General features: G+C 41.2%; 1 protein-coding gene across 5 annotated transcripts in view; it reads left to right on the top strand.

Annotated features, from left to right (window-relative positions):
• Positions 1 to 20,808, top strand: part of LOC127976228 (ral GTPase-activating protein subunit alpha-2) — a 154,197-nt gene that overhangs the window by 21,623 nt on the left and 111,766 nt on the right. For all 5 annotated transcript variants that reach the window (XM_052580507.1, XM_052580506.1, XM_052580508.1 and 2 more), the window contains exons 2-3: positions 12,303 to 12,413; positions 14,678 to 14,727. In XM_052580507.1, the coding sequence (XP_052436467.1) occupies positions 12,303 to 12,413; positions 14,678 to 14,727 (161 nt within the window). The remainder of the gene's footprint in view (positions 1 to 12,302; positions 12,414 to 14,677; positions 14,728 to 20,808) is intronic.

Genomic DNA, 20,808 nt, shown 5'->3' with positions numbered 1-20,808 from the left:
TTACTGTGATGGCACCGCTAGCCAGACCGATATACGCAATACAGACCGGAAGTTAACTTAGGGGCAGGCACGTGTGCCCGATGAAACCGTCTATTAGGAAGGCCATCAGCATGCGATTACCGACTGTTTGAGTGTCTAACAGTGTAAATGCTGTATTTCTAGCAATCTCAGGATGTACTGTCATAGGCATAGGCCTATAGTTAATTCTTCTTATTTTTTATTTATTACTTATTATTACTAAAATTATTCTTATTGTGTTAGACATAGTCTCAGAAATTTTTTAAACAGAAACTCATGAGACGTGTGACCTTCAACCCATTACTTTACTAGATTGCTTCAGGACTGATTTCATGTATTTTTATATTAATATATATAACTTTTTATATTTTTGAGCATTATCAACTACTGATGATGGACAGTAAAGCCCAAAGGGTCTTCTTTCCAAAGAAATCAAAATTGTTTGTGTAGCACACTGAAGTAAGGAACTATTACAATTTCCATATTACATAGTTTCTCTATGAACTATTACAAGAGTCCCATTAAGGGGGGTCTGGTTAACAGGTAAAAGGTGACATATCATATCAAGTTACCATGCATCTGTAAACCCAGAAAACGTGAAAAAGAACAGCCCAGTATATATATATATATATATTTTTTTTATTTGGTAAGACTTTCTATGCTAGCTTGTGAAAAAACGGGCGCGTCAGATATCACTCCCCCATGACATAGAAAGAGGATCTTATTATAATATTACCACCCTTGAGGGGAAGTCGTGGCCTAGTGGTTAGAGAGTATGACTCCTAACCCTAGGGTTGTGGGATTGAGTCTCGGGCTGGCAATACCATGACTTAGGTAACCTTGAGCAAGGCACTGAACCCCAAACTGCTTCCCGGGCGCCGCAGCATAAATGGCTGCCCACTGCTCCGGGTGTGTGTTCACAGTGTGTGTGTGTTCACTCTCTGTGTGTGTGCACTTCGGATGGGTTAAATGCAGAGCACAAATTCTGAATGTCACGTCACTGAATGTCATGTCACTTAATCTGCAAGTTTTCACCCGCGGCACTGCCACTGAGTTCTCTTTCATCATCTCGTGTTCGAGATCCACCTATGGGAAGGGCATCCGTACCTGACCTCTGCAGAAGCATCCAATTGCACCAAGTCTGGCTAGACAGACAGAAGCGCGCAGCCAATGCCAGGTAAGGCCCCGCCCCCTTACCTAGGGGTATAATAATGGCTGCAGCGCTGCTATTCTCCAGTTGACATTCGTTTCTCGCGATCTCTGCATTGACACAGTTCGGTTGGATTACGCTGCTCACCTTCGTGTCTTCAGGAGGACATATCGACCGATCAGCCTCCGCCAGACGTGACTGTCGTCTTCTCAGCCTTTTTCTGCTGTGTTCTGCATTCAGAGCCGCCCACGCTCTCGTCGTTCACCTGCTCCCACGGCTGCCCGCCACGGATTTTTCCGATTTCTTCTCCGGTATGTCGCTTTCAAAACCTACCGCTTCTCCGGGGAATAGCCTATCACGGGCCTGCCCGGCCGCGTGTGGAGCGCTAATCGCTGCTAAGGATCTTCACCCGTTCTGCGTGGTTTGCTTGGGCCTTAAACACGCTCAAGAAGCATTGGAGAACCCGGAAAATTTCAGTAATTGCCTTATGCTGCCCAGAAAGCTTTTACGACGCCGTCTTAAAGTTGCAGCGACCCAGTGCGCCGAGCTCGGTTTTTCTGACTCAGATGGGGGACACGGTGACGACGACGCGCTACCGGGGGACTCCCGGGGCGCATCCTCACTTGTTTGGGCTGACCAGCCCAATCCCGCATTCCCCGAAGAGGACATCTTCGCGGGCAACCTCATGCTCGCCGACGGACCGGCCGGTTCCGGCGATGAGGATGATGCGGCCCTTCTCGGGGTCTCAGAGGACGAGGAGGCCATCCCGCCCTCTGGCGTTCCCCAGGCTAGCGGCCACGCAGCCCTGCCTCAGTCCATCCTCCTGGAAGTGTGTGAGCGAGCGGCCGCTCGCCTCAACATTGAGTGGCCGGCTCCACAGAGCGCCACCGACCAGGAGAGGGATATTTACGACGGGAAAGTGTTGGGACCTCCTCCCGGTCCGAGGAAACAACTCTTCCCCGTCCTTCCAGCGTGCGCTAAGCATATGAGGCACAATTGGAGCGACCCGCTCGACTTCAAACACGGCCTTTCGGGGCTTGAAGTAAAAGATATGGCATCTCATGGTATGGGTGACCCCCCCGCTATCGAGCCGTCCATCGCCAGGCACCTTAACCCCGCTCAGGGCGGGCTGCTCGCTCCCCCTAAGCCGGTCTTGCCAAACAAGATGGACCGTTTTTCCGCCTCAGTTCACCAGGCCGCATACAAGTCCTCGGCCTTGGCTGTCAGGGCCCTCAACGTCTCGTCTCTCCTCTCCGCCTACCAGGCGGAGCTTTTGGACGAATTAGGCCAACAGCTAGAAAAGGGAACTCCTTCTCTACCCCTGTGGAAGGAGATCCTCACGGTGAACGACCTCGTCCTTCGTAACGCTCGGCAGGCCGTCCAAGCCTCCGGGCGCTCTATGGCGCTTTCTGTGGTGGGAGAGCGCGCGCTCTGGCTTAACCTGTCAGGCCTTCCTGACAGTGAGAAGCGGCGCATCGCGGGCGCGTCGGTTGAGCCCGGCCGGGCTCTCTTCGGTCCCGCTGTCGCATTGATGCAACAACGGTGTGACGACAAAAAGAAGGAGGACGAGGCCTTCAAATTATGTCTCCCTAGGAAGGCGGCCCCACGCCAGACAACCCCTGCGCGTTTGCCAAACATTCCAGCCATGGGACGACACTTCCACCAGGGCAAGGAAAGGCCCCGCAACAAACCCCCACAACGGCAGAATAACCCACCGCCTGCTAAGCACTGGGGAAAATCGACTCCCGCCGCGGCCGCGGCGGGAAAACCACCTAACCCTTCCCCCATCGAGTCGAAACGTAAGCGGCCTGCCTGATGTTCGGTTGATGGGGACATCGAGTCCGCGTTCACGGGCCTCGAGCCCTTCGGACTCTCTTCCTGTCCCAGGACCCCCGTTCAAAAGACGCAGGGTCTCCCATGGATGGATCGGTTCCTCCCCGTTCGAGGCTGCCCAGCCCATGTGTTTAATGAACGGTGTGTGTTCCCCCCTCATGTTCAGGGGGCCTGTTGTGAGGAAAAGTGCAAAAGCAGTGTCACCACACCGCATACACTCTGTTCCCCTCACCCAACCAATAAAGGCTTCGGCCCCAGTGTTTCCCCAACACAAAACACACAAAAAAACAAAAAACACATTAAAACAAACGAATCAAATGAATTCGTTACGGAGAGAGGATCTCTCTCTGCAGAGAGAGGAAATCTGTCTGAACCCCTGCATGGTGCCCCTGGTGTGTCCACTAGATGGCGCCATTGTATCACAAATAAACCAGCTGGGCTTACACAGCCCCGCTGCAGCTCGGGTGGGAACGCTCGCAAGTCATGAATGGGCTTGGCGAACTGTTTCGGCTCCCGAGTGGGTGATGCGTACTATAATGCAGGGATACAGACTGCAGTTTGCAATGAAACCCCCGCATTTCAACGGCGTTCTCTCTTCACACACGGAAGAGAACGCCTCACACATTCTGAAAGAGGAAATATCCTCCCTCCTAAACAAGGGAGCGATTCAAGTGGTGCCCCCCAGTCTGATGAATCAGGGATTTTATTCTCGTTATTTCCTGGTCCCAAAAAAGGACGGCGCTCTCCGTCCTATTTTGGACCTTCGTGTGTTGAACAAACATTTGAGGAAATACAATTTCAGAATGCTGACTCATGGCTCGCTCGCCCGCGCCATAAAACCGAACGACTGGTTCACATCGGTCGACCTGAAAGATGCTTTCTTCCATATAAGCATTTATCCGTCACACAGGAAGTTTCTTCGTTTCGCCTACCAAGGCACATGTTACGAATTCACAGTTCTGCCGTTTGGGCTCAGTCTGAGCCCCCGGTGCTTCTGTCTGTGTGCGGAGGCGGGTTTAGCACCCATGAGAATGTCAGGTCTGAGGATTCTGACATACATAGACGATTGGCTCATCGTAGCCGAATCGAAAGAGAAAGTATTGCAGGACACCTGCCGTGTGCTCACGCACATCACATCTCTCGGGTTCAGAGTGAATGTGAGCAAGAGCAATTTTACACCCAGTCAGAATGTCATTTTCCTGGGTTTGGAGTTGAACTCAGTCTCCATGCGAGCGCGTCTCTCTCAAGAGCGCGTTCTCTCTCTAATGAACTGTCTGTCGCAGTTCAGAGAGGGGGCGAAAGTACAATATCGCACATGCCTCAGGCTGCAGGGTCTTATGGCTTCATCAATCCAGGTTGTACCGCTGGGACTCCTGAGAATGAGAGCGTTCATGAAATGGGTTTTGTCACTACATTTCAGCCCGACGCGCGATCTTTGCCGCTCTGTAATAGTGACGCGCGCCTGCTCGGCAGCCTTGCGCCACTGGAAGAGCGCAGACTTTTACGCACAGGGAACCCCTCTGGGGACGGTTATGATGCGGAAAGTTGTGACGACAGATGCGTCCTTAACAGGCTGGGGCGCCACCCAGGAGGGCAGAACGGTGAACGGTCTGTGGCCGAGCAGACTAAGTTCAGCGCACATAAATTATTTAGAGCTTATGGCCGTATGGAAAGCTCTGAATCATTTTCTGCCTCGCCTGCAGGGACATCATGTGCTCGTACGCTGCGACAATACCACGACAGTGGCTTATATCAACCGTCAGGGCGGCGTGCGCTCGTCGAAACTTCACGCTCTAGCTTACAAGCTTCTAGTGTGGAGCGGACGGGTTTTCCTGTCGTTACGCGCGACTCATGTTCCGGGCCTTCTAAACAGAGGCGCGGATCTTCTATCAAGGGGAAACCCAATCTACGGAGATTGGCGCCTTCACCCGCAGATAGTGGCTGTGTTATGGATGAGATTCGGACAGGCAACCGTAGATCTATTCGCCTCGCGCGAAAACTACCATTGTCCTATGTTCTTCTCGCTAAAGGACGTGGACGCGCCCCTCGGGGTGGATGCACTGGCCCACCCGTGGCCCAGTGTGCTGCTGTATGCCTTTCCTCCCCTGTGCCTGATAATTCCTACACTGGCCAGGGTGAGAGAGCAGGGCCTGTCTCTCATTCTGATAGCACCCAGGTGGCCCAAAGCACCATGGCTGGCGGAGATAATCCCTCTGTTATATGCCGAGCCGTGGCGCCTTCCCCCCCGCACGGATCTATTGTCCCAAGCGAACGGGGAGATTTATCACCCGCACCCGGACAGGGTGGCTCTTTGGGCTTGGCCCGTGAGAGGACGAACCTAAGCGCACTTGGGCTTTCGCCGCGTGTGATTGCTACTATACAGAATGCCAGGGCCGTTTCTACGCGATCCTTGTATGGCAGTAAGTGGCGAGTGTTCGAAGGGTGGTGTGATGGGCGTGGTCTCACATCTTATCAGTGCTCAGTTCCTGATATTTTGTGTTTCCTCCAGGACCTCCTAGAAAAAGACAGGTCTTTTTCCACAATTAAGGTCTACTTGGCTGCGATTTCGGCCTGTCATGTGGGCTTTGAGGGCTCAACAGTCGGGCAGCATCCTCTAATCCGCAGATTTATGAAGGGTGCCCGTCGCCGCTTGCCAGTCATCAGGAGGACGGTTCCTGAGTGGGATCTCTCCATGGTGTTGGAGGCTCTGTCTCAATATCCTTTTGAACCTCTTGGAAGTATTTCCCTAAAGCTGCTGTCCTTCAAGACAGCTTTGCTCTTGGCCTTGGCATCAGCCAAACGTGTCAGTGAGCTACATGCATTTTCGGTTCATCCCTCGTGCACTAAATTCTCTCTTAGTGGAGATATGGTTTCCCTTAGGCCTAATCCGGCCTTCATGCCGAAGTGCTTCCCTGCGTTCACTTCGGAGGTGTTGGAGCTGTCCGCTTTTCACCCTCCACCTTTTTCCTCCCTGGAGGATGAGAGGCTAAATGCTCTGTGTCCCGTCCGTGCCTTACGGACATATATGAACAGGACCAGTGCTTTCCGGAAGAGCGACCAGCTCTTTATTTCATGGGCACCCCCTCATGGAGGGAATCCTATTTCTAAGCAACGCCTCTCACATTGGCTTGTGAATGCTATAGCTTTGGCTTATGAATCAAAGGGTATGCAGCCACCAGGGGGCATCAGAGCTCATTCCACGAGGGGCATTGCCACCTCTTGGGCTTTGTTTAGGGGAGTGTCGCTAAAGGACATCTGCTCCGCTGCTAGTTGGGCTTCTCCTCATACCTTTGTGCGTTATTACCGGCTGGATGTCACCAATATCTCGGTAGCACATTCGGTTTTAGGGGTGGGGTCTGCTTAGCCCTTCCCTGCAACCCTGTTGGAGGTGACGACGGAGTGAATGGGCTGGCTGGCCATGCACATCCCTGTCACTAAGCATGTTTTTACAGTCCTTTTCTGGGTGTAATTATATGCACATTGGTTATCATGTGTGTGATGCAAAATGTTTTCATGTGCTGCATATGCACAGTAGTCACGATTGTGCATCAGTATTGCAGGTTCATGAGTATGGGACGTGTCAGGCACCGCCTCTTTGGGGCGACCGTCCTTCTCTGGCTTTCAGAACCTCACTGTGAGTGTATTGGGCAATCGGGGAGCTGTCCATGTCTCTCCCATAGGTGGATCTCGAACACGAGATGATGAAAGAGAACAATAGGTTACTGTCGTAACCCCGGTTCTCTGAAACATCGAGTGGAGAGATCCACCAGCGTTGCCCCGCTTGCCTCACGAGAAGCGAATATACTTACTGGAGAATAGCAGCGCTGCAGCCATTATTATACCCCTAGGTAAGGGGGCGGGGCCTTACCTGGCATTGGCTGCGCGCTTCTGTCTGTCTAGCCAGACTTGGTGCAATTGGATGCTTCTGCAGAGGTCAGGTACGGATGCCCTTCCCATAGGTGGATCTCTCCACTCGATGTTTCAGAGAACCGGGGTTACGACAGTAACCTATTGTTTTCTCAAGCGATGAGACATACCAGTTCTAATGCCATGGCAAAGTTCGAGTAAAGCATGCTAACTGTTCTGTCTTTGGCTGCACAGACGAGCACAGAACACTATTTTGAGTCAGAGGCAGTGTTGGGAACGTTACTTTAAAAAAGTAATTAGTTATAGTTACTCACTACTTGTTCCAAAAAGTAACTGAGTTAGTAACTGAATTACTCTATAATAAAAGTAACTCGTTACCAGGGAAAGTAACTATTTGCGTTACTGTAAAAAAAAAGAAAAAAAGTTGCTACATGTCAGAGAATTTGTACTTTTTTTTTTTTTTTGCAGTTTTCACAAGTCAGTTGAAATGAGTAGAACAGACAGGTACATAACTTTCTATATTTATTGCACGTCAACAGAGCACCAAGAGTTTTATCCTGTTTTATCAAGTATTATCTTTGTAAGAAAAGTGTTTTTGGCCACTAGCTTTGTAGATGCGTGTCACACATTACATGTACACATTACATGCACGTTCTTGCCTTTGACCACAATTAATCTGAAGTAGTGCTTATATCTTCACCTTGAAAATGCCAACTTTTCATCGGATTGCTCCTGACTCGCCATCTCTGCTGTGAATCTCTGTGTAGCTGTTGCGTGTGTGTGTGTGTGTGTTTGGCGCCGCTGGTGCAGCCGCATGTGCCGGCGTGTGTAAAAACACTGGCTCTGATTGGCTACCATGAAACACATGACTATGCCTTAGCCAATCACAAGCACTTATCTCGTCATTAACCCACCTGCTCACTCGCTGTGTGAGCCAGGGGTCCATTCGGATTGCATAGTTTATTAAATCAATGCATAGTAGCGCACCGCATTTAACGTTCAGTAACGTTAACGGCGTTGTAATGACGGGAAAAGTAATTAGTTAGATTACCGCGTTACTGAAAAAATAACGTCGTTACCTAACGCCGTTCTTTTAAACGGCGTTATTCCAAACACTGGTCAGAGGAGACGAGAAAGCAGTGGGATTTTTTTTTTATTAATCTACTGTATATTACACTGCAGTGCTGCCACACAGATCTAATATAGACATGCAGTTTCTTTCCCAGCTGTTTACCTTCACAGACATAACTAGGGTTGGGTATAGTTTGAATTTAACTGATTTCGATTCTGATAATATCAATGCTAGAGATGCCATTTACATTTAGAATTTCTCGTACTTTTTCTCATAAAATCTTAATATTCACTGGACAGTTACCTAAAAATCAGTGTGTCCTAACATAATCACCACTGGCCCAGCGCAATGACTTCATCCACATTTGTCAAATGGTTGTTCTCACAGCTCTGTCAGTCTGGCTTCAGGCAGAATATTATTGCAACCATCAAATTCATTCCTTGTCATCATCTATCATTTGTCCCTGCTACTATTAAAAATCAGGCCAGTGCCACAGCTACAAATTGGTTGCAAATGCCAGTGTTTCCCTGGAGCCAGTCTAACAGCTTTGGGCTGCTTTGATCTCTTTGTTTAGGAAAGAGGAGGTGAGATGTGAACATTAGTCTCTGCCAACCCTAGGGTTGCAATGAAACCAAATTTTTCATTTCTGTACGATACTAAGCTCTGGTACCATGGTATCAATGCTCATTGTAAATTGATACTTTAGGAAACATATTGATGACCACCTTAGATGAGTGATGAGCTTATTAGGGATGCACTGAAATGAAAAGCCAAACAAAATAATGTTTTTGTTTTTTTTTTTGAGTGCAGATTTTCCTCGCGCTTTGGACTTTGAACAAGCAGATAGCGCTGCGATCTCACACAGCAATGTCACTTTATTTACTAATTTTTTAAGGCCATTTCACAAGTTTAGTCATCATACAGTAAGAAGTAGGGCTGTATCTATCGAATATTTTAGTAATCGAGTATTCTACCAAAAATTCCATCGATTAATCGAGTAATCGGATAAAATGTGTTTTTGCTTAATTAAAGTGCAATATAAACTATGCAAGAGAAAATAAGACTCCTGGGTCTCTTAAAATGAACAACTAAGTTTTAAATGCATAAAATGCAATGCATACATCAAAAATAAACATTTAATTATTACCCATTGTTTCTCTGTCTGTACTTGTACTGTGAACAATGACAATAAAGTTGACAGATGAATTAAGTACATTTAAATGCCATTCAGTTGGGGTTTAAAATAAAGCATTTTCTGAGATGCACATTAAACATTAAACACATAAAACATTCATTTAATTTATCTTTTAATTATTCAAAATTAAGCAAACTTAACTTTTTGGTAAACAAAGGGGATTTAAAAATAAAACATGAAAGAAATGTTGTGTGATTAAACCTTAAAAAAACTGACTTTTATTTTGACGGCTTGACTTACCTTTACAGTTCTGTGTGTGATGTGACGCTAGTTTTACTCAATTTACTCAAATCAAATGGTCAAATGCTCATGAAGTGATTGTCAGAGCAGTTGGCTTATTCTTAGTGAGACAGCACGCGCGTTTCAGTGTGTGTGATAAAGGAACTCGCGCTTCTGCTCCATTCATTAACAGAGACACGCAGAACATGCAGGATTGATATTTAAATAGACTGTTCCGGCTTAATATTTACAGATATAAGTCCATATTGTGATTTGATGTAAGTGCAATTACCTATTTTTGATTAATTCATTCAAAATTTGGCAAATTCCGTGCCATTCCGCGTTAAACTGTAAAATCCGTTTTTATGACTGGATTCCGTGTTTTCTGCATCGCGGAAATCATAGGGCCCTAGTTGTGGAATGCCAGCTCTATCTTGCAATGGACAGTTGGACACACACCACGACATTCTCTTTACGTTTGTCCGCGCCCTCAAATCAAAACAATGCTGACTCCTTGCATTATGCGATTTCAGACTCCGCGCTTGTGTCTCCTTCCGCTTTGTGGGTGATGTAAACTCGCTGTGTCACAAGCATTGCGAAAGAACCTGACGTGAGATTTAAAATAAATTAAAAGAGGCTTCGAGGCAGAGGAATTTGCCTCGATCATTTTTTGCAATCGAGTAACTCGAGTTACTCGAGGAATCGTTTCAGCCCTAGTAAGCAGCAACATCTACTCTTCCTCTTCTAATCGAAGATATGCGATGCAGTGCTAAACAGTCTCTGGCTGTCTGCGTCTTTCTCAGACACTTTTAAATGCTTACACACTTCTGACATGTTTGCTGCATCAGTGCACCCCACTATTTGATTGTGTCACGCCATTGTTCAGTACAATTTATTTGGTCTTTTCAATAATTCGGCCGAACACCGAAACAGGTTTTTGTTTTGTTTTGTTTTTTTTTTGTTTTTTTTGGGGGGGGGGGTCTGCTGGATAATTCCAGTTGCTGAACATCCAGTGCTTCTTTAGAGCTTATTATAAATAAATAAACAATTAAATAAATAGAGTGACTAATCTAGCAACTGGCCAATGCAGACTGACTGAAATACACTTGGATACACATGAAGGGTAGGAGCACCTACTGGAAATCTACCAGCGACCTTACAGAGATGTCAATGACCCTAAGAAGCCATCTGCTCTCACTCCATCTGATCGTCTATCTGAAAATCAGCAAGGATAGAATCTGTTCATTTCAGCTTTAAATATGTTTGGACCAAAAGATAAGCATCTGGGTCATGAGTTTGGAAACGGTGTTTCTTGGAAGCAAAATTGCAGCACAAAGGTTTTATACATGCACTTATTCAGCAACCACAAACATTATAGTAAAGATATAGCAAATGGTACAAGTGGCCTCACAAGGGAACTGAGCTGTGACGGTGGCAGATTTTTACCATTGGTAATGGGCCAACTTACGTCAGTAGTATAACATTTTTAAACACAATGAGGCACTATTAACAAATGTGCATGTTTATTAGCACTTCTGTTAGTGAACATGCAGTCTGCAAAAAAGTAAAACTAATATGTCCGATATATGTCAAAAACTGTCTACACTGATTGTGGCATGGCACAAGTCACGACACGACAAATCCCCAACAGTAAACTGCCTCGTCCTTTTTATGAGGTACTGACACAGAGTTCAAATGTAGTCAGACTCAACCTGTCGCGTCTGGTGTAGACATGGTTCACTGTTCCAACGCAAGCGGTGCGTTAACTCTTCGTCTGCACGTGCTTTCTGTGGAATAGGAATCATGGCTCAAGTTTCCAAATCCATTGTTAGCATCTTCCTTTACCGATGTCTTGTTTGTATTTGGTGAGTTTGGAGAAAGCCTTGCCAATACCCTGACCAGCCGGGTGTTTGCGATCATGGAAACTCGAACACATTTGTTCAAACGCGGATGGGGGCATCCTCAAGATCGGTGATGTAGTATTTGGTTTCCCAACAAGGTCCATCGCCCAACATGAACTTAATTTGCTGAATGCAGAATAAACTATTTTCCCCATTTCCAAACCCACCGATCTAAAGAAACGTTTAAAGTGATTTGTGAATTAGCAGAGACTTACAGTCTAAAAAACTATTTGCGACTGTTACTGTTATAACCGTTGCATACAAACTTTGTATGTATTTATGTAATCTTTGGTATTATGATTTTTTTATAGAGTCTGTGACGTCACAGTTATCACTGCGACCCATTGCATTTCATTTGAGCAGAATATCACACAAGAGACTAGAAAAACACTCGGGAGAAAATGTGACCTGGTTGGGGAACTTAAACTCTTGGTATATGGCAACCCCAAACATAATAACTTGTGGAGGCTTGTTGTCAATGCAAAATAATGAAAATGCCCCCGCCCCCAAAAATAAATAAATAAATAAATAAAGGTTCTTTATAGTTGCTTGCTTACTGTCTATTAAAATTATTATGATTTAATTACTCGGGAAGCCATAGTGATCACCAATAAGATACAATTATCTTCACAGCCCTATTGCATTACAGTGTATATCTATTCCATGCTGTCAGTTTATTACGCAATTAAAGGTGAACACGATTTCTGTTGTTAAACAAGATTTCAAATGTCCTGTTATTAAAATCTTTAAAAACACTTAATCTAGAGAATTAATTCACCATTGTTTTGGTGTCATTGTCAGATCACTTGGTACTCTTCTGTTATTCCCAAAAATGCAGTCTATATATATTATTGAGTTAATTTTATAATTTCACGAACGTTATGTCTGGATTAAATCTATTGTCTACATGTACATTCATATCTTTGAATTGTTTTGTTCAGTATTTAATTATACCATATTATACAATCTAACTCTGTTTCAGTCATGCACATATTGGACATATCTGTTTCTGTCTAATTCTTTATTTTCTGCTTGTTTTCTCCACAGATATTACTGACAGGAATGAACTGAAGGCATTTTTTGAAACCAACTGCTCACAGATTTATTTTATCTTCTATGAAAATTTCATTACACTGGAAAGTAACTTAAAGCAAAAAGGTAAGATATGTTTGTATGCTGTATACTGTATACATAACCTTTACCTTTTAAGAGCAAATTAAACTGTTGCTATCTCTAAATCTAAATATCGTTGGAGACAGGAATCTAAAATTAAGTATCTACTGTTTACTGATAAATATGCATATATAATCACTTACTGATATATAAAACAAGAAATCACCACCAACAGCCAATAAATGTGATTAAGAATACACAATATATATATATTTTTTTACTTCTATCCTTGCTGATAACTTGAAAACATACTGATGACATTCTGATTATATTGTACATTACTAATTCTAGTATATTTGACACATTTCTAATGTTTTTATTCACTTTTTATTGGAAGATATCTTGCTTAAATAGAAAGGCAGCTCAGAAAGGTTTTGGAAAAGACGTTTGAAAAATGCAAAGAAACAAATAACAAAAAAAAAAAAGATTTCCTCAGCCTGTTGTCACAGACCTGCCTCCCTGCTGCCTGCATGCCCCGCTCATGTGAAGTTAATCAGGCTTTTGTTGTTAAAAAGAGGTTTTCCTGCACTGTGATCAGTGAAGGTCATCTGTCCTTCATGCTGAAGCACAATTCTACAGTAGAAGTATTTGTTTGAAACTCACACCTCATCATTTTCCTGCAGATCAAGAGAGCGATTTTATGATTCAGCTGAGCAGTTTTAAACTGAGATCACATTTTGTCATAGAGCCCACAATATTCATAGTGCATAATGCTAAATAAGTTTAGTGTTTTATTTATTCTTTTATTTATTATTAGCAGTCTAGAGCAGCAGTTAAGAAGAGAAAGAGAGCACTATATTTTTGTAGTAAGTGATAGATTGTTTACTTTGCACCCAAAAAACTCCAAATTTTGAAAACGTATCTTTTTATTGAGTTGTAACATACAACGCAATCGGTTTGATTCAAGTGAGTGCTATGAGCATGTGCTTTTAATGAATTATTCAAAATAGACCCAAGAACTGATGATATATCATTTAAATCAGACGAATGGCCGGGAGGTTATGCACATCATTACTGTTAATGAAATGTTTTTGATTAAAGATATTTTGATATAACCAGTAAACTGCAGTGCTTTGGTAGCGCTTTAGTTAACCAAAGGCGTTCTACATGAAATTTCCGCATGTGTTTTTCCATATTCAACATCCTTTCCTATCAAAATGCATGCTACGGATGCAAAAATGCAGAAAATCAAAACTGATCCGAATTTTTTTTTAATTTTTTTTTTATGACGGATGAAAGTTTTGTAAGCAGTGTGTAAACATTATTGACAACACAGTGAGGTCGTATTTATTTTTCAACGTGCAAAAATTTCGGATGAAAATTTCGGACTCCGTGTGCAAAGAGCTTTAGCCTTGAATGTGTGACTCTTGTTGTGTATGCACTCATCCCGTAGTGTCATGCTAAAAAAACACAGGCAACTAAAGCACAAAGAATTGTTAGAGCAGTCTTTTTATCATAATGTTATAATAATAGCATATTAATCAAAACCTAAAGTTACTTGATGAAATGTTAATCAGGAAGTGGTTAGAATAGAATCAAACTTAATATTATACATTTTTATATAGCATAATATTATACATTTCAATATAGCAAGCAGAGGCTGCTCTGTTGTTTCTTTTGACATATTGCATGTTTTTTGAAAATTATGGTGGTGGATGGCAACTTAAGGGTTATATAGAAACATAGAACTATGAAATATAGAACTATATTTTAAAAAAAAATACAGCACAATTATTAAAAATGGCATTCCATTTAAAAGGAATGCAAATGAACCTGAAATTGATATAGGTTCTAACTCCTGCAAAAATGCACTAAAACACAGGCAGCTTAATTACAAATAATTTACTGTAATACTTTACAATAAGCTCCAATTGTTAACATTAGTTAATGCATAAGCTAACATGAACTAACAATGAGCAACAATGACATTTCTTTGTATTTGTTCACTGCACACTTTCAAAGCCATAGTTTGACTGGAATTATCCAGCCTGTACGGCATGCCGTTCCAACACTAACCAGTCAGACGTCAAGGTCCTGGACAAAATGTGATCATCAAGCGATCATCACAGACACCTTTATGTACTCTGGTGCTCATGCCCACTCCTGAGTCATTGAAGACTGAATATTAAATATTCAGATCATGACTGTATAGCTAACCACAGCAAAAGCACAAGCCTGAGTGAAAAGACTAAGAATGAATGATTGTACTGTAAAATGACACAATAACTAATACTATTGCTTTCTTTCAGGGAACAAATCTCAACGGGAGGAGCTGGACTCCATCCTCTTTATTTTTGAAGTAAGCCTTTTCTACATGCATTCATGCATTCGTGTTTAAACAGCTGAAGTATAGGTATCTGTAGACCTCAGCTTCACCTACAGCTCTGCCCAGAGCAGGTTTTTCCACTCTCTCTACTGTTTTTTTTTTTTTTATGTTATGTTATGGAGGCGCCGTCCTCCCTGTGTATTTTCCTGCCTGGCTGAAAAGTAGACTCTAGTTTGCAATACAAATAGGCAGGCAGGGCATTCTCTGGTTTCATTTGCTCAGGGTGGTGACAGGCTTTCTTTTTTAGGAAAACTGGTGTCTTGGTGTGAGAAGAGAGTTTGTGTTGCATAAACAGACGCTGACTTGAAAGGTCACCCTGGTGAAATGCCTTTTAGATGCTTTATCAGAAATAAGTTCATTAATTGTATTTTAAGTGGTAAAAGCTAAAGCTACGACACGATAAATATACTTAATTTTAACACAGTCAGTAAATGCATACTCACGTTGTTTTTGTCCAGTGTCTGTGCTATTTCTCCCCAGAAGTTATGACTGGTTAAGATTCTTTTAAACTACAGTTTCTCCTAACCTTCTCATTTTGATGTGTCGTTGTTTACACCTGCACATCTAAGATGAGGGATATTGTGGTTGTCTCAAAGGGTTTTTAGGTGTTGGATGCTTTTCCGGTTTAACGATCAGGCCCATATTAAAAAACATCTTGAGGCTAAAAGTAGCTCTTAACTTGCTGTTTTAGCTGAAAGTAAACAATAAAATATAAAAATAATCCTAAAATGTCTGTTGTCCACCTCTGAACATTAGCATTTAAGAAAAGTTTCATGATAATTTAATTGTGTCCTCCTTTTCATGCACAAGTTGGTCAAATCGTAACATCTGTTCTCGAGTCCAGTTATAATGCAGACATGTAAGAGGCAGCAAATTAGCTCAGAATATCCTTTTAAATAGGGTCCCTGCATTTAATAACTTTGTTTTCTTTTTTTTAATATAACATTTTTATTTTAAATTCATAGAATTTAAGATAAGAGGTCAACCCCACCCTTTCTCTAGAAAGAACTCTTATCTAAGAACTTTCACTGCTGTTTATGAGAATTCTTAAGGTCCTTGCACACTGAAAATTGTGTACTTCTGTACTTTCACTCATCATAGAAAAATTCAAATCGAGTTTGATTTTCTGCATTTCTTGTATTCGTAGCAATCATTTTGAGAGGTGTTTTGACAATTCAGAGCAGGGATGGAAATTATGTATTGACACTTTAGGCTTTGGATCTGTACAGTTTTAATGTATTGTCCCTATGGTTTCCGCAATGCAGAAAACGTGGACAGAATCGCGGAATCCAGTCATAAAAGTTTAACTTGGAATTTCACGGAATTTTTAACTTTTTTTATTAATTAATTAAAAGTAGGTCATTATACTTAAATAAAATGGACTATGGACTAGTATCTGCAAATATTAAGTTGATTTTAATATGTATTCTGCATGCTCTGTGTGTCTCTATTAATGGCGCAGACGTGCGGTTTCATTTACTGCACTCATACTGAAGCACACAGCGTCATATCACAAACATAGAACTGTAAAGGAATTCACAGCAACCCGTCAAAATAAAAGTCAGGTTTGATTTGAGGACATAGTGGCTATTACTGTTTTTCAATAGAATTCACACAGCTTACCACTACTACTACTACTACTAAAATGAAACAAACATTATTTTTTAAGGAATAATCACACAACATTTATTATGTTGGCTTGGCAACAAGCCAACATACTGTTATGCTATTTAAACTTCTTCTTCTTCTTCTTCTTCTTTTTCTTATTATTATTTTTCTGACAGAAATTCTGAACGCTACTCCTCCTAGGGCTTTAAAGCCACAAGCCCCAAACTTGGCAGACACCTGCGGGATAGAGCGGTGCTGGTTGCTATATCTTTTCAGACTGATGAGACTTAAAGTTTTTTTTTTATTAATTTTTAAATGTCAAAATACATTACCCATAGACTTACATTAACTGAGAAAAAATGCGCCCCTAGTTGCAATAGCCGAGATTAAGGGAGGAGTCGGCCGGGTTTCGTTTCACTTTTAAACCGGTTAAAAATACCAAGTAAATAATACAATTTCCCTCAAACTGACAAGCTAAACCAACATATCTGATTATTACAGGGGTCAGGGCTCATTAATAATTGATTTCTGGGCAGAGAGCAGTCAGAAAGATGAGAGAAGAATCACTGCTGCTGTCTCCACGGAGCTCACAACGAGCGAATTCATTCTTATTTAAGACCTTTTAAAACGGTGATTGCACGCAATCCACACGTTAGAACACACCAAGAGCTAAAATCAGATGTTTCTGAACTGTTTAAAGTAATAATATGATATATTCGCGGCAGCGCAACTGCCCGCGAGCTCGCGATGTATTTCTCTGAACACTTGAAGAGAATTTACAGCCTGTCACATTAAAACACTGCAGCGAAACGGCACAAAACAATTAGAAGAATATATTATACACATGAAAATGAGTGTTTATATGTGATTGTGAGATTTTATCTGTCAGGCTGAACCTCACATCAATTGTTATCCATCGTCACAACATGGTAAAGTCATTTATATATATTTTTTAAGAGCTTCTTAAAATAAATATTCCTGCGAATGCACACAATCCACCAATTAGAACACACTAAGAGAAAAATCCAGTGGTTTTTGAGCCGTGTATGTGTGCAAAATGCAATATTTGACATCGCGAAGGGAAAAAAAAGTCACATGACAGCCGCGTTTAGGGCGAGATCAGACAAATAAATAGGCTACACATTTCATTCACACTGACAAGCTAAATCAACATATGTTATTATTACCGGGTCAGATATCTCATTAATAAATTATGTCTCTGACCAAAGAACAGAGAGAAAGACGAGAGAGAAATGAGCACTTCATCAGCATTTTTTAAGAGATTCCAAAAATAATATCACAGCACTAATCCACCCATTAGAACACAACAAGAGCAGAATTCAGGTGTTTTTGATATGTTTATGTGTGAAAAATGACATATAATTTGACAGCGTGATACAGCTTATGAATACTGGAAGGAAAAAAGTCACGACAGCCTTTTAACTCTGGAGTCGATTAACGCATATACGCGTTTTGAGTCATTTTCTGCTGATAACCCTGACAATTACTTAAATTACATTTTCAGTTTTCATATCAAAACAACGCGATATCCTTTTTTCACGTCTAATGTGTATGGAAGGCCAAGAGGGTCAAATATACATGTTAATTTTAACGTGTCTCTGTAAAGGGTCTATTTTTTTTGGATACAAACATAATAACAACAAAACCTTGGGCACTTATAAAATAAAGATAACAAACAAGGTGTGCTGTCTGCAGCCTTGGTCTGCCCTGATCTTCATTTACAAACGCGTCATTAAAATGAACTGTAACTCCATGAATACTCAACGAAGAGACATGAGAGATATATCTATAGAAAGCTTGACATGTCTACTTTTAAACCAAATAAGTCAAACAAATATTCTGTGATAAAGTAATCCATATCAAAACAACGCAATGTCCTTTTTTCACGTCTAATGTGTATGGAAGGCCAAGAGGGTCAAATACACGTGAATTTTAATGCATCAACAACACGTTAAATACGTGTATTTCATGCGTAGACAACACGTATTTAATTTTATTTATTTATCGGCGCTGCACAACATGGTAAAGTCATTTATATATATTTTTAAGAGCTTCTTAAAATACTATATTACTCCGATATTATATCCAATATTATTTAACGCTTTAAATACGTGTTGTTTACATGTGAAAAATCAGCAGGTATTTAACGTGTATTTCACGTGTTAAATACACGTGAAATACACGTGAAGTACACGTTAAAAATCAGTTTGAACAGGTCAGTGTAATTGGCTGCTGAGGACTTGGGTCAAACCACTTCTGTGAGCTTAGAGGGGTGTACCATTCATAGACAAGCAACCACCATTTAACATGCAGCTTATTCAGCCTTATTATTTAGTCTTTTTTCTTTTCTGTTTTGTATAGCCTATATAAATAATATATTTAAGTTTCAGTTTTATGAAATATTTATTTATTAGGAGGTATTTAGGAGATTATGGTTTTTGCATGACTTATTTCGCATTCAGCTAGACAACCCTGTCCTAGCTGTTATCATAGCCTAGGCTTTTTATTAAAAAAGAAAACGGCAAGGGACCATGGAAAAACACTGTTGCAGGTGTATTTTTTTATGGTATTTTTTTTGCAGCGGGACAACTCAAGAATGTTGGGCACACAAGTACTGTGGCTCTTTTGCCCCATGGCCAAGATGGCCAAGCCAACATCAAAGTTAGTTCACTAACTTTTAATTCTAGTTCTTTATGTTTTAATAGTTATTCCCCTTTGTCTGCCAAAAATAAAGTTTACTTAATTTTCAGTAATTAAAAAAATTTATGAAATTATTTTAAAGCTACTTTAAAGGGTCATATGATGCGATTTCAATTCTTCCTTTCTCTTTGGAGTGTTACAAGCTCTTGGTGCATGAAGAAGATCTGTAAAGTTGCAAAGACTAAAGTCTCAAATCCAAAGAGATATTCTTTATAAAAGTTAAGAGTCAACCACACCCTCCTAAAATGCCTCGTTTAAACATGCCCCCATATCTCCATCACTGTGTGGGAAGATTTGCATAAAGGCAAAATGTTCGTGAATAGAAAGAAGGCGTAACTTTTATTCTAGCTGTTGCTGCCGGTGTCCTGACATTTTATCCCATCCATCAGATTTTCCTACCAGGGTTTACTGCGCATACACACATCAATATTGCGTCCTTTATTTATTTTTTTACTATTATTGTTGGTTTCGTGTTGCTGTATCCCTTCTAGCTTCAACTGCAAATATAACACATAATTACTGTATTTGCATTACTGTAAGAGTAGGTTTAGGGTTGTGGTAGGCGTAGATTTTAATAAACCATGATTTTATCGGTAGCATTTTTCGTTGTCATTGTACTACCCATTGTTTTAATGGGAGATGGCAAAATCTGACAGGATAGCGCAAATCAGCAGAACCATGCTGTGGAGATCTGCGTGTTTCGTTGTGAAAGCGAAAAAACCTTTGTTTGGCCTTCCAAAAGAGGACAATATCCGCTTCGCCATCCTAGAGCTGATCCGTGCTGGTCGATGAGGAAATACATCAACTTCATGCCGGATCTGCTTTCATCGGATGAAGCAGGGTCCAGCCCGGGGTCATCACATGTGGTTACTACAAGCCCTCCAGCCACTCCATTTCATTACACCAAATAAACAAAATAATGTTCTTTTTAGCAACATAATATGACCCCTTTTAAGAAAACAACAAATGCTTTTTTTCTGCATTCAAATAATTAGACATTCTAAAACACAGATTTTGGTAACATAAAAAAAAATATGGTGAGGAAAAAATTAAAATATTCGACAGGGAAACATTTTATAGGGTAAATGTAATTTTTGTTAAACTTTTAAGAAATTGATGTAAAAATGTATGTTTCATATCATCAATTAATTAGACATGCCTTTTGATTAATACAATTTAATTTAACTATTAAAAAGGAGTCCAAATTTAAACGGGAAAAATAGCATCCTGAAAAATTTAAAAAAAAAAAAAAAAAAAAAAAAAAAAAGAATTTTGGAAAAAATAAAACTGATCTCACAGGGACCTAATTAATAAATAGGTGAACCTATCTCATGATTAGATGGACCTAATATTTCCTCTTTTTTTACTCATCTACTTAAGCTGTGTTTTCCTCTCTGTGGATTTAAACTATTTATTTTCAAGTTTATTATTTACTCTTACAAAATCACCTGGTTAACAGATTTAGCTATTTTTTTTTTTTTTACAATTGTACATTGTGTAATATTTATTTTGTACTACAAGTGAGAGTAAGCTAAAACCTTGTGAGATAATTGTCAGCTCTTCTATAGTATTAGATGATAAGTGATATATTCACATTCAAATATTTTTAAATAGAAAGATTATATTGACATCGCCGGCATCCTAGTTTTATTACTATGATTTGGGACAAGCAAATTCTTGGGTTGGTGGAGATAACTTAAGTGCAGGCTGACTGTAGATGGTTTG

This window comes from Carassius gibelio, chromosome B17 (genome assembly GCF_023724105.1).
Source record: "Carassius gibelio isolate Cgi1373 ecotype wild population from Czech Republic chromosome B17, carGib1.2-hapl.c, whole genome shotgun sequence".
Lineage (NCBI taxonomy): Eukaryota > Metazoa > Chordata > Actinopteri > Cypriniformes > Cyprinidae > Carassius > Carassius gibelio.
The sequence above is the reverse complement of the archived record's forward strand: the minus strand, read 5'-3'. Positions and strand labels throughout refer to the sequence as shown.